General features: G+C 36.1%; 1 protein-coding gene across 3 annotated transcripts in view; it reads left to right on the top strand.

Annotated features, from left to right (window-relative positions):
- Positions 1–15,779, top strand: part of HERC5 (HECT and RLD domain containing E3 ubiquitin protein ligase 5) — a 48,287-nt gene that overhangs the window by 13,140 nt on the left and 19,368 nt on the right. For all 3 annotated transcript variants that reach the window (XR_010322053.1, XM_064285576.1, XM_064285575.1), the window contains exons 8-13: positions 278–354; positions 1,323–1,426; positions 2,254–2,313; positions 3,871–3,964; positions 6,824–7,013; positions 8,875–9,029. Coding sequence is in view for 2 of the 3 variants with exons in the window: in XM_064285576.1 (XP_064141646.1) it covers positions 278–354; positions 1,323–1,426; positions 2,254–2,313; positions 3,871–3,964; positions 6,824–7,013; positions 8,875–9,029 (680 nt within the window). In the remaining variant the exon portion in view is untranslated. The remainder of the gene's footprint in view (positions 1–277; positions 355–1,322; positions 1,427–2,253; positions 2,314–3,870; positions 3,965–6,823; positions 7,014–8,874; positions 9,030–15,779) is intronic.

Below are 15,779 nucleotides of genomic sequence, written 5' to 3'. Positions count from 1 at the left end.
GATCAAATATTCGTTTGACTTGTTCTGTATGGAAGCATTTATGCTTATTTAACTGATGGTACATGTTTACATTGCGAATCACCTGTGTTTGCCAATTAGCCTTTACTCTGAAAGATATGTATTTCTGCTGCTTAATTGCTGGAAAATGTGCTGGTTCTTTGTGTGTTAAAAAGATAAAACCGCAAAGTTCAAGAAGAATCTGAAATTATTTAAATTGAGTGTGCACATTTGTGCCAGATGACTTCCTAAACTCTTACTTTTTATACATCCCTTGCAGAAAACTGCACCTCAAAAAAGGAGTTAATAATGATTGCCGGAGGGAATCAAAGCATTTTGCTGTGGATGGGAAAAGAGGTAAAAATATATCTCTAGATGCTCTATGAGGCAGCTGGGTCACACAGGCCGTTAGATGTTTGACTACTAGGTGAAGGGTTGGTGGCTCGGAACCACCCAGAAGTGCCTCAGGAGACAGGTCTGGCGATCTGCTTCCAAAAGGTCAGCCATGAAAACTCTATAGAGCAGTTCTGCTCTGCACACATGGGTCACTATGAGTCAGAATTGATTCAATGTCAACTAACAAAAACAAGAAGATGTTCTGTAACTTGGTATTTTAAACAAAATAAAAGGCTCCACAATCCAGGTTTGGTGAATTCTAGAGACATCAGGTTATGAGGCTGTGTCTTTAGAATAGCTGGTCATTCTCGATCCTTTATTATCTTATTATTTACCCACAAAAATCAGCACAGTTATCCCTAGTGGATGCTGAATCAGCGATTCCCTTACACTCTAATTTTTTTTTTTTATTTTTATTTTTTGCGGTGGGGGAGGGTACCTTACTGACGGCATTTAGTCGGTGTCCTAGAGAACCAACAGGAGGACAGATTCTAAAATGCCTTTGCCAGCCAGTACTAAAAAAAGGCCTGAGGTTCACTGGCTTTCTTATGAACAGTACATAACCTCCCTGCTCTGCCCTTCCAAGACAAAATCAGTTCCTTCCCCTTCTGTACAGAGCCCTCTTAGGATCTCACTGTCAGGACTGTCTAGTGTTCAATTTAATCTGATTTTACTTTGTTTAAAACAGTGAGTGTTAGGCCACTCAGAGAAATGATTTTGGGTCAGAGCAAGCTCTCTTGGATAAGAAATTGGCAACCAGGCAAATGATGAATTACTTCTTGGTAGGATCTCACTTTATGATTGCCGTAGAGCTGTATTACCCACACTTAAAAACAATGTTACCATGTATTCTTAGAATGGCCCAAAAGTTGGATACTTAGCTGTGTTGTGTTTACATTATTCTATTTTCCTTTTTTGCTTGTTTACAGAATTCCTATGTTAATCTGAGGAGGAAAATTCCTACATTGAAAGAAGGGACAGTAGAGAGATGGATTGCTGATGTGGGGACTAAACAGTGGCATAGTACACAAAGGTCCGTCCCATGCTTATGTGTCTCTCTAGTGTTTCTCAGACTGGTTCTGCAAAATACAGAGGTGTGAGATTCTGTGGTCTGCTAGCATGTAACTCCAAGAGTTCAGCTTTCTTTACTGCAGTACTTCTCTGGGCCTTTAGTATGTTCACGTGTATTGTGACTCTCTGAGCAGGAAACGTAGTCTACTGCGTTTCCAACCCTGTTTGACCGTGGACCTACTTATTTGTACATCTCCTGTTCACAGCTGAATAGTTTGGCCAACCTGCTTTAAACCATAGAATGCCTACCACTGGCAAAAATTATACTGATAAGCATCTTTTAGACATATACTTAGGTATGGCTTTCTAATTTTGGAAAGCAGCTGCACATTTTAATCTGCAGAGCATAAATGATCAAGAACTATCTGTAGAATTTACTTCTAAGATGAAACTGAATATAACCTATCCCTGTGTGTCCCTTGCTTAATTTATGTATTTTGTCGTTGTTGTTTCTACTTCAGTGCTACCAAACAGAAATAAATAGGGGCTGGGAAGTTTGATGGGTGGGAGGGTTTATTTGCCCACGAAAATGCTGACCCTAGGTCAAGCCGTTACTTCTCTCTCTGTGGCTTCTCTGAGTATATATTTTTATTTCTTGTATTTGCCACTGAAACTTTGAGATTTAGCAAATGAAATAGACGTTTTAGATGCCCACGGTACTATGTAAACAAATAGGAGACAGAAGTTTGGAAAACACTTACGAGATGTTTTATATATCATGTTTCACGGTATTAGGAGGCATACTGTGTGATTTGATTTGTTTTAACCACTGTCTAATTTCTTATGTAGGGAAATCAGAGAAATATTTTCGTCTCCTGCTTGTCTGACTGGAAGTTTTTTAAAGAAAAGGTAATACATACTATAAAATAAAATTCTACTGAAAATACAGTGAAAGACTTAACGTTTTACAAAAAAATGCTTCTATTTTTAGGTAATATGTTCAGTTCAGGGTATTATTTTTCAAGGGTAAAATAGCTTATCTCAATTTTTAAATCTGTTTTTTTTTTTTTTTTTAACAAAAGCAAATAGGTGGTCAAGGGAGAAAATGTGAAAATTAAATACATGCAACAAGAAGAAAGTGAAAATCCCTTAATCCATTACTTAAAGAATAATAGCTAGCATTTGTTTACATACCCTTTTTCTAGGTAAATATGTTGTTTTACAAAAAGTAGGACCATACTCTTTTATATCTTTATATTAATTATCCATTTTCCATATTATTCATCGTTTTAATGGCTACATGATATCCCATGGGAATGACATACCTTAATTTATTTAACTGTTTCCTAACTGCTAGATACTAAGGTTTCTTTCAATTTGATAGAAATATGAAAGAACTACAATGAAAGAACTATTTTGTATTTTTCCTAAAATTTTGCATAATATTATGTTTATTTTTTAAAAGAAAAAATTTTTCCTAGTTTTAGTCACTAAATATTTGTAGTTTTACAAAAATGTTTTTATTTTTAGATAATGAATATGTTCAGCATAAACACCATTCATAGTTTAAGATATTTTATATATTGCTTTAATAATTTTTTATTGGAATACTAAGAACTTATAATTCACTTTAACCTAGCTTGTGTCCTCTGAAGCCCTTTCTTTTGGTCCACACTTTCAATTCATGCAATTAGAAGAAATTGTCGTATTTTTTCAGAAAGGGGAAAAACCTTTAATTTTTCTTCCTGTGACAATTTCTTGTACTGGACAATAAATATTGATTATCCATTTTAGATAAGGCAATATCTGAGTTAAAGTCTGATGGTGTGTGTGTGTGTATATATATGTATGTGTGTGTGTATATATATATATATATATATATATATACACACACACCTCTCTATAGATACATGGAAACCCTGGTGGCCGTAGTGGCTAAGTGTTACAGCTGCTAACCAAAAGGTCGGCAGTTCGAATCTACCAGGAGCTCGTTGGAAACTATACAGGGCAGTTCTACTCTGTCCTATAGGGTCACTATGAGTCGGAATCGACTTGACAGCAGTGGGTTTGGCTTTGTTTTTTTTTTATAGATATATACGTATATCCCAAACCCATTTCCATCAAGTGGATTCTGACTCATAGCAACCCTATAGGACAGAGTGGAACTGCCCCATAGGGTTTCTGAGGAGCAGCTGGTGGATTTGAACTGTCGACCTTTTGGTTAGCAGTTGAGCTCTTAGCCACTGCACGACCAGGGCTCAGTATATATATTGTATTTTCAGCTGTATCAGTATTTGGCCAAATTATTATAGTTCCAGTAAAGTTGAGAGAAAGAGTAATTTTATTGAAATGATCAAGGTTTAGAAGAAATTTTGCATTTAGATAGATAAAATAATGTACTTAATTTAGAAGTGTTTGTTTTTATTTATTTATCTATCCACTTATATACTTGTCTTGTTTCTGCAGAATACCTGCGGAAACAATGTCTATTTCTTTGGACTTAAATAAAGCAAGAGACACCTTCAAGGAGTTAACCCAGAATGCTTGGATTGCTAACACGGTAATATTCTTTGCATTGTCATTTGGAGAAGAAAATACATTAGAACATTTCAGAAGAAATATTTTGTTTTGAGAGATTCTCTGAGACTCTGTAGCATATACAGATTAAGTAAAACTCATCATTCAGGAGTATACCCATAGGGCAAAAGAGTTGGTGCTATATTCGTATAGGTTACAAATAGTCTAAATAGTTCATTTGTACACACACATGCACACACATACATGCACACACACTACTAGCGGGAATCTTTTCAACTCAGGGCTTTAGGAAGACGATTAAAGGATTTGTTGAGATGGGCACAATAGAATAAGAACAACATTTTATATGCAATTATTTTAAGCATAAATATAGATTTGAAGACACTGTTTTTGATACAAACATCTCCCTCACTTAGGAACTGCCTGGATTCTTCCCATTGCACTTCTTCTTTTCTGTAGGTTCCAGAATGTTCTTGTCCTTTCTGGCACTATTGCTTCCTTGTTTCAGTAGCATTATTACTGTTTTTCAGTTTTATATCTGCAGATGCTCCAAACATGCTTTATTTATTAATGTAGTCTTTCTTAATACAACCCTTATTAATTTATTTCTCTATTGTGCTGCTGCTTCTAGGGATCGTACTTCCAGTGTTCTTCTCGCAATTTGTTTCTGGGTCTCACTCTGATACCTTATTTTTTTCTCTCTCTCATCCCCTACTTCCCTCCTCCTTACCTTGCCTCTCTTTTTATGTCATTCCCTCTGTTTCTATATCTCTCCTTTTCTTTCTTTCTCAGTCTTGCCCCTATCTCTCTCCCTGTCTTCTAACTCTTCCTCCTCTCAGCTCCCTCACTAGTTCTTCCCCTGTCTGCCATTATCAGCATTCTGTGTCTTAGCTGCAAGTTCTCTCTTTCACACATTCCTTTCTCTCAAGGAGAGATAGAAAATTCAATTCTGCTAACTTTGGCAGCACAGTTCAATGGGGACCTGAGGTTAAAGTGGACTCCTAATTACACAGTGTCCTGACACATTTAGATGAACACCTTCATCAGGACTCTGCAGCACTTAGTGCTGCCTATAACATAACCCAAGAGCTATCCTATGGACTGTTTCGTCAGCATTTGTTCTTGCTCATTTTCTACTGATCATTTAAAATCCTATCAAGGCCAGTTTTAACTTTCAGCAAGATTTTGAGTCATTGTTAAGGGTACAGCCATGGAAAGACCACTACAAATAGAAAGTCATTTCTACATTTATGAAGGGAAGAGGTTGGATCAGTTCATCAGTAAGGTCCCTTTCTGCTACTAATTTTATGTTGGTTGTGCCAGAAAAATAACATGTAACGTGCAAGTAACATAATCATAGGGCAATCTTCTATCATTTCAGAGGGGGATAGTTGGATTACAAGATATGGAAGGTTTCCTTCCACCTTGAGATTCTATGATATAGATTCACAGACTGGCATTCATTCATTTATTCAGCAAACATTTGAATACTCACTATACTCTGGGCACTGTAATGAAGACTCTTAATGAACAATGAAGGAGATATGCCCTGTCCTTTAGAAGCTCTTGGTTTAATAAGTTAAACAGACACATAAGTGCAGGTCTCAGTACAAGACAGGGTGTTTTACACTCTGCTGTTTTCCCTATTTCCTAGCTTAAAACTTATTAGGTATGCAATAAGAATTTTTGAATGAATAAATTCAGTCAGCATTAGGGCAATGAATGTCAGGTTTACCTAGCATACTCAGAGCGGGCTACTCAGAGGAAGTCGGAGTTTACCAAGTACCCACATGGGGAAGGACATTCTGGGCAGCCAGGAAATTGTGCACCAAGGCATAGTTGTGAAATAACAAAACTGGCTTGAAAGAATCACAGTATCACTAAAGGTTTTGGGAGTTAGGGGTGGGAAGTTTGGAGGTATAGCTAATGATGAGCAAAAAGGGCTGCATGCCACTGAGATGTGTTAAAATAGAGTGGTCAGATATATATAATTCCAAAGACTGAGCCTTGTAGTAGGAGCCCAATACAATGTTTTGATATTAAAAAAAAAATGAAAATTTATACATTTAGAGATATACCATTTAGCCAATATCCCATTATAATTTCCTGATGAAGAGTAGGCTTTAGAGTCAAATCCAGGGCTCCTACTCAGCTATGTGATCTTTAGCAGCTTACTTACTCTGAGGTGCAAATTCCTCATCTGTAAAATGGTGCTAATCATTTATATTATAAAGCCATAAATATAATCTAATGTGTGTAAGGAAACCCATAAATATATATAATCTAAGGTATGTAAGCAAACCCTGATGGTACAGTGGTTAAGTGTTCAGCTCCTAACCAAAAGGTTGGCAGTTCAAATCCACCAGGAGCTCCTTGGAAACCCTATGGGGCAGTTCTACTCTGTCCTGTAGGGGCACTGTGAGTCGGAATTGACTCAACGGCAACAAGTTTGGTTTGGTTCTAATATGTGTAAATCAGTTCAATAATTGACGAGTAATAAGTACTCCATAAATACTAGTTTATCTTCTTAGTGCATTTAAAAAAATATATTACTACTTATATGAGCACACAAACTAAAACCCACTGCCGTCAAGTCGATTCTGACTCATAGTGACCCTAAAGGATAGAATAAAATTGCCCCATAGGGTTTCCAAGGCTGTACTCTTCACAGAAGCAGATTGCCACATCTTTCTCCTATGGATCCACTAATGTTTTTGTTTTTTATTTTTTGTTCTGATACATTCTTCCTCTTAAAAATCATCAGGTGTGATAGTGCGAACTGGAGGGTAGAGTGTAGTAGTTAATATTGGGAGGACTATTTACTAGTTCTAAAAGCAGTCCAGTGTAATCCTTGCACATATGATTTCTTTTTTGACCGTAGATAACCACATGTCTCAGGGACAATCTGCTCGTAAATCTTCCATTGCATCCTCCACACCAAGAAGCTTTAGAAGTTTTCCTTCTGCTCCCAGAATGTCCTGTGATGCAGGATTCTAACAACTGGAAGAGCCTGATGGTTCCATTTGCAAAGGCTGTTTGTAAAATCAGCGACCAGTCTTCAGGGATTCTGGGTAAGTTTGATTATTTACATTTGAAAATATTTTGGAAAGACAGTTTACCTTGTAATAAAATTTATAGCAAAACTAACTTAAATGTAAATTCATTCATATTTTTAGTTCATATTCTTAGCATAGTCTAGAGATGCTATAATAATTACTGTGGTGATCTGAAATAGATTTAGTAATTTTTTAGAGTTCTTGGAATGATACATACATGGCTTGGTCAAGAGGGCTTTTGTCCCCATCTTTTCATTATGAAAAATTTCAAACACACAGAGAACTTGAAAAAATATTCCAGTGAATACCCATATACCCTCTGCCTTAGATTCAGGTAGCAACGTTGTCATATGTGCCTTGTCTCCCTTTGTGTATAGATTATATTTTATGTTTCCTGAACTATTTGGAAGTTGAAGATTTCACCCCTCATATTTCAGCATGCATCTCCTAAGGATATGGAATTGTACATTACCATGATATCATTACCATGCCTAAGAAAAGTAGCTGTAATTCCTTAATATTATCTCATATGCAGACCATACTCAGATTTCCTCATTTGTCTCAAAAAGTTTCTTGTAAGTTTTTTTTTTTTTAAAGAGTCCAGATCCATTGTCTTGTAGTATGTCCCAGATACATCCGTTTGTTTCTTCCATTACCTGTATTTGCAGTACACTGGAAATTCAGTCTCAGAGGCTTAATTAGATCATAAGTTTTTCACATACATAGCATATGTACCCCAAGGAAGCCCATTCTTAAGTTTTATTAAATCAAGATAGCATTGTAAGTGATGAAAAGCTATTTTAAAGTGTTTTTTGTTTTCGACAATGCTGAAAGATGATTTTTAAGAGTTAAATACTTAAGCTGGGAACACACACACAAAAAACAGTTAAAAACAATTCTTAATCTAGTTTGTAATACATTATGTTATCCCACCTGGACAAAGAATATGATTAATTTTGTCTTCGTATTTTCTTCACAGATCAATTAAATCAAGTTTGTGGGTCTATTAACTATTAAAAGTTTTTTTTTTCCCCCAGAACATTACATTCTAAACATTTAATTACAATTATATTTATTCACTAAAGAATTTATTACAAATGTGGTTTTTTAATTGTGATGTATGTTTTAAATATCTTTTCATTAATGGAAAATACCGATCTTTTTTTATCGTCAAGAATTTAACAGGAGAAAAATGTAGAATAAAATTCAAACTCGCTAAGAAAGACTAGACTTAGTGGTCTGAAAGAGACTGGAGGAACCCCCGAGACTGTGGCCTCTGGACACCCTGCTAACTCAGAACTGAAGCCACTCCCGAAGTCCACCTTTCAGCCAAAGATTAGACAGGCCTGTAAAACAAACAATAACACATGTGAGGAATGTGCTTCTTAGTTCAATCAAATGGACAACACCTGCCCAAAAGCAAAGATGAAAAGGCAGGGAGGGACAGGAAAACTGGACAAATGGACACGGAGAAACCAGGGTGGATAGGGAGAGAGAGTGATGACATGTTGCAGGGATTGCAGCCAATGTCATAGTACAATTTGTAAGTTTTTTAATGAGAAACTAATTTCTGCTGTAAACTTTCTCCTAAAACAGTAAATTTTTTTTTTTTTTTAAAAAGAGAAAATTTGAGAACCTAGATAAATTTCTAGGAAAATAAACTAGACGTAAGAAGAAATTTTTTAATGAGAAAGTAATTTGTGCTGTAAACTTAAACCCAAAACACAATAAAATTAAAAAAGTAGAGCATCTTTAAATATAAAAAATTATATATTAAATATTTGCTTTTCTTTAAAAAGAAAAAAAAGAATGTAAGAGAAACGACACAGTATGTATATTCCCTAGCAATTATACTGACCTCCTTTGTATTCCTCAGAAAACTATTGGGCATCTTTGGAAGAATCCACTTTTAGTAAACTGGTCCAGGTGCTTAAAGGAGCCATCGTCTCTCTAATGGATTATTGGACTGAGTCCCATGAGAATCACTGTCATATGCAAGTTCTCCTGAAAATGTTGAAAAAGCTGCACAGGGTAAGGGTTCATTTAGAAACTTATGTATCTTTATTTGGCAATAAAAATACCCTCTTTTAACTGGCCTGAATCTTATACAGACTCATATGAAACATTTCAAGTTTATATTGCAATTTTTAAATTTCGTGTTTTTTTTTAAATTATATGATGCATACAAAAGAGTGTATATAAAACCTATATACAATTTGAAGAAAAGTAATAACCATCAGTATACCTGATATGAAGAAAGCAAACATTTCTAGCACTTTAGAAACACCTGTGTGTCCCTCACAGGTTGCACCCCCTTCTCCTCTACCTTGATCCTGGATTTGGGGGTAATAATTCCCTTGCTCTTCTTTATGGTTTTAAGACTACATATATTTGTCACTAGATAATATGTTGTGCAGTTTAGTTGTTTTTGAATTTTATGTTAGTGGAATATTTGCATCTTACACTCAACATTTTGTTATATCACTTCATCCATATTAATGCATATAACTGTTTTCATTTCTGCGTGGTAGCCCACAGTGTGAATATACCATAATGTACTTATCTAGACCTCTGTTGATGTATGTGTGTGTTGTCCAAAGTTCTTGTTGCTTTGTTTTGTTTTGCTTTTTTTACCCCTGTACCAGAAAACATGCTGCTACAAACATCTGTGCACATACCTTTTGGTGCTCATGTATCAAGAGTTCATACCTGATTTTGGAGTTGATAGGCTGTAGGATGTGCATAGGTCCTTCTTTACTGGTAACAGTAAACTTTTCTGAAGTGGTTAGACCAATTTAAATCTCCTCCAGGAGCTGATGAGAGTTCCTGTTGCTCCACATCTGATTTTTAAAATTTTGGAAATATTTGAGGTGTGAAATGGTACCACATTATGATTTTAATTGTATTTCCTTGGTTCTAATGCATTCGGCCATCTCATACTGGTCATTGGAATACTTGATTCCTTTTCTGTGAAATGTCTGTACTTGACTTTTACCCGTTTTTAAATGGGTTGTTTGACTTTTTTTTATTGATTGTAGGACTTTTTTTTATTTTGGATACTAGTTCTTTATCAGTCACAACTGTTACAAATACTGGATTCCAGTGGGTAGCTTGTCTTTTCACTTCATGGTGTTTTTTTGATGAGCTCGTGTTCTTAATTTTAATGTAGATAAATTCATCAATCTGTTCATAATTTTTACTTTGTGCCTTATTTTAAACCTTTTTCTTGTTCCAAGGTTAAATTATTACCCTAGATCAGAGGTTGGCAGCTCTTGTTTTTGTTTTTTTTCCTGTGATGGGCCATTTAAGTAAAAATTTTAGGCTTTGAGCCGTATGATTTCTGTTCAACTCTGCTGTTGTAGTGTGAAAGCAGTCACAGGCAATATGTAAAGTAATGGTGTTGCTGTAGTCCAATAAAGCTTTATTTACAAAAATAGGAAGAGAACTTGATTTGTCCTGTAGGCTGTAGTTTGCCTCAGATAGTATTGTAAGAGGATTATAGCCAGGACTCAGAGCAAGAATTCAAATCGAGACCTGTATACATTATGTTTAATATTCGAAAGGTTAAAAATATAGGTAACAGACTGTAAAATAAAGTAAGATATACTCTATCCATCCTTCTTGACAAATAAGTCTTCATAATAACAGGGAGGCTAGGTTTGAATTCAGAAAACTTGAACTTCTGGTAGACCACTGAAAAACAGAGGCTTGGACAGAGCCCTTCCTGAATCTGGGGGCCTGTGCTCTTCTCTTTTCATCCTAGTTCTCTCCTATACAGGAAGGGGTGTCACATGTCCACACGTGAGTACACTAGCTCGTATGTCTGACTTCCACCCCCACCCCACAATAACCGCTCCTTAGCCATCTTTGGGGCCTAAGTATGTGCTCGTCTGTGGCACAGCCCACTTTCCAGATAGTAGGGAAGAGACCTGTGCAGTTGTGGAAGCTGGCTTGTGGCCATTTGAACAGGGTATTCCAGGCTTTGGGTATCTGGAACCCAGTCTAAAAGGGGATACGTGGGATACAAGTAGACATGTCATCTTGGTCCTGCAGACCTCTTCCCCTGTGGGAGGCAGTTGGTCGGAGAAGGGCCGGAGCAAGGACCTTTAAATCATGGTCCCACAGCAGAGGCATTCTTGTCTAGGTTTTAAAAAAACAAATAAAATAAATTTTAAAAAAATTAAAAAAAAAAAAAAAGGTTTAAAGGGAGTATTAATTTTAGCTTTGTCCTTCACAATTTGGTGGTTAATCCAACTGGGAATTTTATTTCAGTTTTTTTTCCCATGTGGAAAATAATTGGTGTTATTAGGTACCATTGAGTCGGTTCTGACTCATAGCAACACCAATGAAACACTGCCTGGTACTACACCGTCTTCACAATTGTTGCTACGTTTGAACCCATTGTTGAAGCTAGTGTGTCAGTCTGTCTCATTGAGGGTCTTCCTCTTTTTTATTGACCCTCTACTTTACCAAGCATGATGTCCTTCTGCAGGGACTGGTCCCTGTTGTTAACACGTCCAAAGTACATGAGATGAAGTCCCACCATCCTCGCTTCTAAGGAGCATTCCGGCAGTACTTCTTCCAAGACAGTTTTGTTCATTCTTCTGGCAGTCCATGGTATATTCAGTATTCTTCACTAACACCATAGTTCAAAGGCATCAATTCTTCTTTAGTCTTCCTTATTGATTGTCCAGCTTTTGATTCCTGTGTATTCCATCCGGCAAGGTCCGCGTGTATAGTCACTGTTCATGTTGTTGAAAAAAGTTATTTGCAGTGAATAAGCTGTTGGTCTTGAAAAATTCTGTCATGAGATATCCAGTGTCGTTTCTGTCACCAAAGCCATATTTTCCAACTACTGATTCTTCTTCGTTCCCAACTTTTGCATCCCAATCACCAGTAATTGTTAATACATCTTGATTGCATGTTTGATCAGTTTCAGACTGCAGCAGTTAGTAAAAACTTCGGTTTCTTCATTTTTGGCCTTAGTGGTTGGTGCATAAATTTGAATAATACTCGTATTGACTGGTCTTCCTTCTGGGCGTATGGATATTATCCTATCATTAACAGTGTTATACTTCAGGATAGACCTTGAAATGTTTTTTTGATGACGAATGCGACGCCATTCCTCGTCATTTTGTCATTCCTGGCATAGTAGACCATATGATTGTCTTATTCAAAATGGGCAGTACCAGTCCATTTCATCTCACTAATGCCTAGGATATGGATCTTCATGTGGTCCATTTCATTTTTGACAACTTACAGTTTTCCTTGATCCATACTTTGTACATTCTACTTTCTGATTATGAATGCATATTTGCAGATGTTTCTTCTCATTTTGAGTCATGCCACATCAACAAATGAAGGTCCTGAAAGCTTTACTCCATCCATACACGTTGTGAAGGTTGACTACTTTTAAGAGGCAGCTCTTCTTCAGTAGTAGTTTGAGTGCCTTCCAACCTGAGGGACTAGTATTCTGTCACTATATCAGACAGTGTTCCACTGCTATCCATAATGTTTTCACTGGTCAGTTTTTTCAGAAGTACATTGCTGGGTCCTTCTTCCCAGTCTGTCTTAGTCTGGAACCTCTGCTGAAATCTGTGCGCCTTGGGTGACCCTGGTGGTGTTTGAAACACAGGAGGCATAACTTTCCACACCACAGCAACGTGCATGCCACCACAGTGGTGGGAAATAATTACCCCTGCACTATTTACTAAAAATCTGTCTTTTTCCCAATAACACGCATTGCAAACTCCGTCATATATCAAGCTTCCATATTTAATTTCACTTCTGGGCTCCCTATTCTGTACTGTTGGTCATTCTGTATGATTCCAATACCACACTCCTTTAATTATTGTAGTTCTGTAATCATTACTTGTATCTAATAAGAGAAGTATGCCTACTGTTCGCTTGATGTGTATCTCAGCTATTTTTGGCACTTGGGTCTTCTATATAAATTTTAGAATTGGTCTGTCAAAAAAATTATTTTTAAATTTGAAATTGGATTTGGGATGCATTGACTCTACCCACGTTAAAAAGAATTGACTTCTTTACTATTTTGAATCTTGAAGGTGTATATTTCTCTATTTCTTAGGTCTTCTTTAAAGTCTGTTAATAAAGTTTTTGTTATTTTTCTATGAAAGCCATGGATATATTTAGTTAAGTGTATTTCCAGATACATACGTTTTTTAGGCTACTGGAAATGATAACTTTTAAAAATTATATTACCTGTTTGTTATTGGTTTGTAGGAATGCATTGATTTTTGAACATTGATTTTTCATTTTATCGAGATATAATTCACATAATTTATAATTTACCTATTTAAACTGTACAGTTCAATGGTTTTTAGTATGTTCACAGGTCTATGCAGCTGTCACGACAGTTGATTTTATAACATTTTCATCACTTCAGAGGGAAACCTCATACTGTTTAGCTATCTCCCCCATATCTCCCTGTCTCTCTCACTGCCATCCCTAAGCAGCCAGTGATCTACTGTCTGTCTCTATCGATTTCCCTGTTCTAGACCTTCATACGAATGCAATCATATAATATGTGGCCTTTTGTGACTAGCTTCTTTCTCTTAGCATAATGTTTTCAAGGTTCATCTATGCTGTAGCATGTATCAGTACTTCATTTCTTTTTTATGTCTGATTAAGATTTCATTGTATAGATTATCAAATTTTGTTCATCCATTCATGCACTGATGGACATTTGTGTTTTTCTACCTTTTGACTGTTATGACTAATGGCGCTTTAAACATTTATGTACAAATTCTTGTGTGGACATGTTTTCTTTTCTCTTGGGTGTGTACCTAGGAGTGGAATTGCTGGGTCATGTGGTACTGTTATGGATTGAATTGTGTCCGCCAAAAGTGTGTGTCAACTTGGTTAGGCCACGATTCCCAGTATTGTGTGATTGTTCACCATTTTGTCATCTGATGTGATTTCCCTATGTGTTATAAATCCTATCTTTATTAACGAAGTAGGATTAGCAGCACTTAAATTAATGAGGCAGGACTCAATCTACAAGATTAGGTTGTGTCTTAAACCAATCCCTTTTGAGATATAAAAGTGAGAAGTGAGCAGAGAGACATGGGGACCTCATACCACCAAGAAACAGGAGCCAGGAGAATAGTGTGTCCTTTGGACCCGAGATTCCTGCACTGAGAAGATTGATGACAAGGACCTTCCCCCAGAGCAGACACAGAAAGAGTTCCCCTGGAGCTGACACCCTGAATTTGGACTTCTAGCTTACTAGAGAGACTGTGAGAGAATAAACTTCTGTTTTGTTGAAGCCATCCACATGTGGTATTTCTGTTACAGCAGCACTAGATAACTAAGACCAGTACCTCTATGTTTAATTCTTTGAGGAACTGCCAGAGTTTTTTCCAAAAAAGCAGCTGCAAAATTTTACATTCCCACTAGCAGCATATGAGGATTTCAGTTTCTCCACATCCTCTAGAACACTAGTTATTGTCTGTCTCTTTTTATTATAAGCATCCTTGTAGGTATAAAACAGTATCTCATTGTGGTTTTGATTTGCATTTCTCTGATGCCTAATGGTATTGAGCATCTTGCATATGTTTATTGGCCAATTGTGTATCTTCTTTGGAGAAATGTCTATTCATATCCTTTGTCCATTTTTTAATTGAGTTTTCTTATTATTGAGTTATAAGAGTTCTTTATGTATCTCAGTACAAGTCCCTTATCGAATATATGATGTACAAATACCTTCTCCCATTCTATGGGCTTTCATTTCACTTTCCTGATGGTATTCCTTTAACACAAAAGTTTGGTGTGCTTTTGATGTAGCCCAATTTCTTTCTTTTTTCTTTTGTTGGTCATATTTTCGGTGTCATATCTAGGAATCCTTTGCCAAATCAGAGGTCATGAAAATTTACCCACATATTATCTTCTAAAGGTTTTATAGTTTTAGTTCTTACATTTAGGTCCTTGATTCATCTTGAGTTAATTTTTGTGTATGGTATGAGGTAAGAATGTAACGTTATTCTTTTGCATGTGCCTGTCCAGTTGTACCAGTGCTGTTCTTTCCCTGTTGTATCATCTTGGCACCCTTGTTGAAAATCAGTTGACCGTAGTGTATGGATTTATTTTGGAACTCTCAATTATTTTCCATTGATCTATATGTCTATACTTATATCAGTACCACATTGTCTTGATTACTGTTGCTTTGTAGTAAATTTTGAAATTGGGAAGCATGAGTCTTCCTATTTTGTTCTCTTCAAGATTATTTTGGATCCCATGCAATTACAGGTGAATTTTAGAATCAGCTTGTCAGTTTCTAAAAAGAAGTCAGCTAGGATTCTGATGGGCATTGGACTGAATCTGTAGATCAGTTTGGGAAGTATTTTCATCTTAACATTAAGTCTTCTGATCTATAGGCATGGGAGGTTTTTCCAGTTATTCAAATCTTCTCTAATTTCTTTCAACAATGTTTTATAGGTCAGAGTATAAGTTTTGTACTTCTTTTATTAAATTTATTCCCAGGTATTTTATTCTTTTTGATGCTACTCTAGATGGAATTGTTTTTAAATTTTATTTTCAGACTGTTCTTTATAAGTCAATAGAAATAGAATTGATTTTTGTATATTGATCTTACATGCTGCAACCTTGCTGAACTCATTTATTAGTTCTAATAGTTGTTTCGTGGATTTCTTATGATTTTCTATATACAAAATCACATCATCTGCAAATAGAGAATTTTACTTCTGCCTTCCCATTTTGGATGCCTTTTTTTTTTTTTTTTTCTTCTTGCCTAGTATC

This window comes from Loxodonta africana, chromosome 5 (genome assembly GCF_030014295.1).
Source record: "Loxodonta africana isolate mLoxAfr1 chromosome 5, mLoxAfr1.hap2, whole genome shotgun sequence".
Taxonomy (NCBI): Eukaryota; Metazoa; Chordata; class Mammalia; order Proboscidea; family Elephantidae; genus Loxodonta; species Loxodonta africana.
This window is presented reverse-complemented; position numbering and strand designations above follow the sequence as displayed.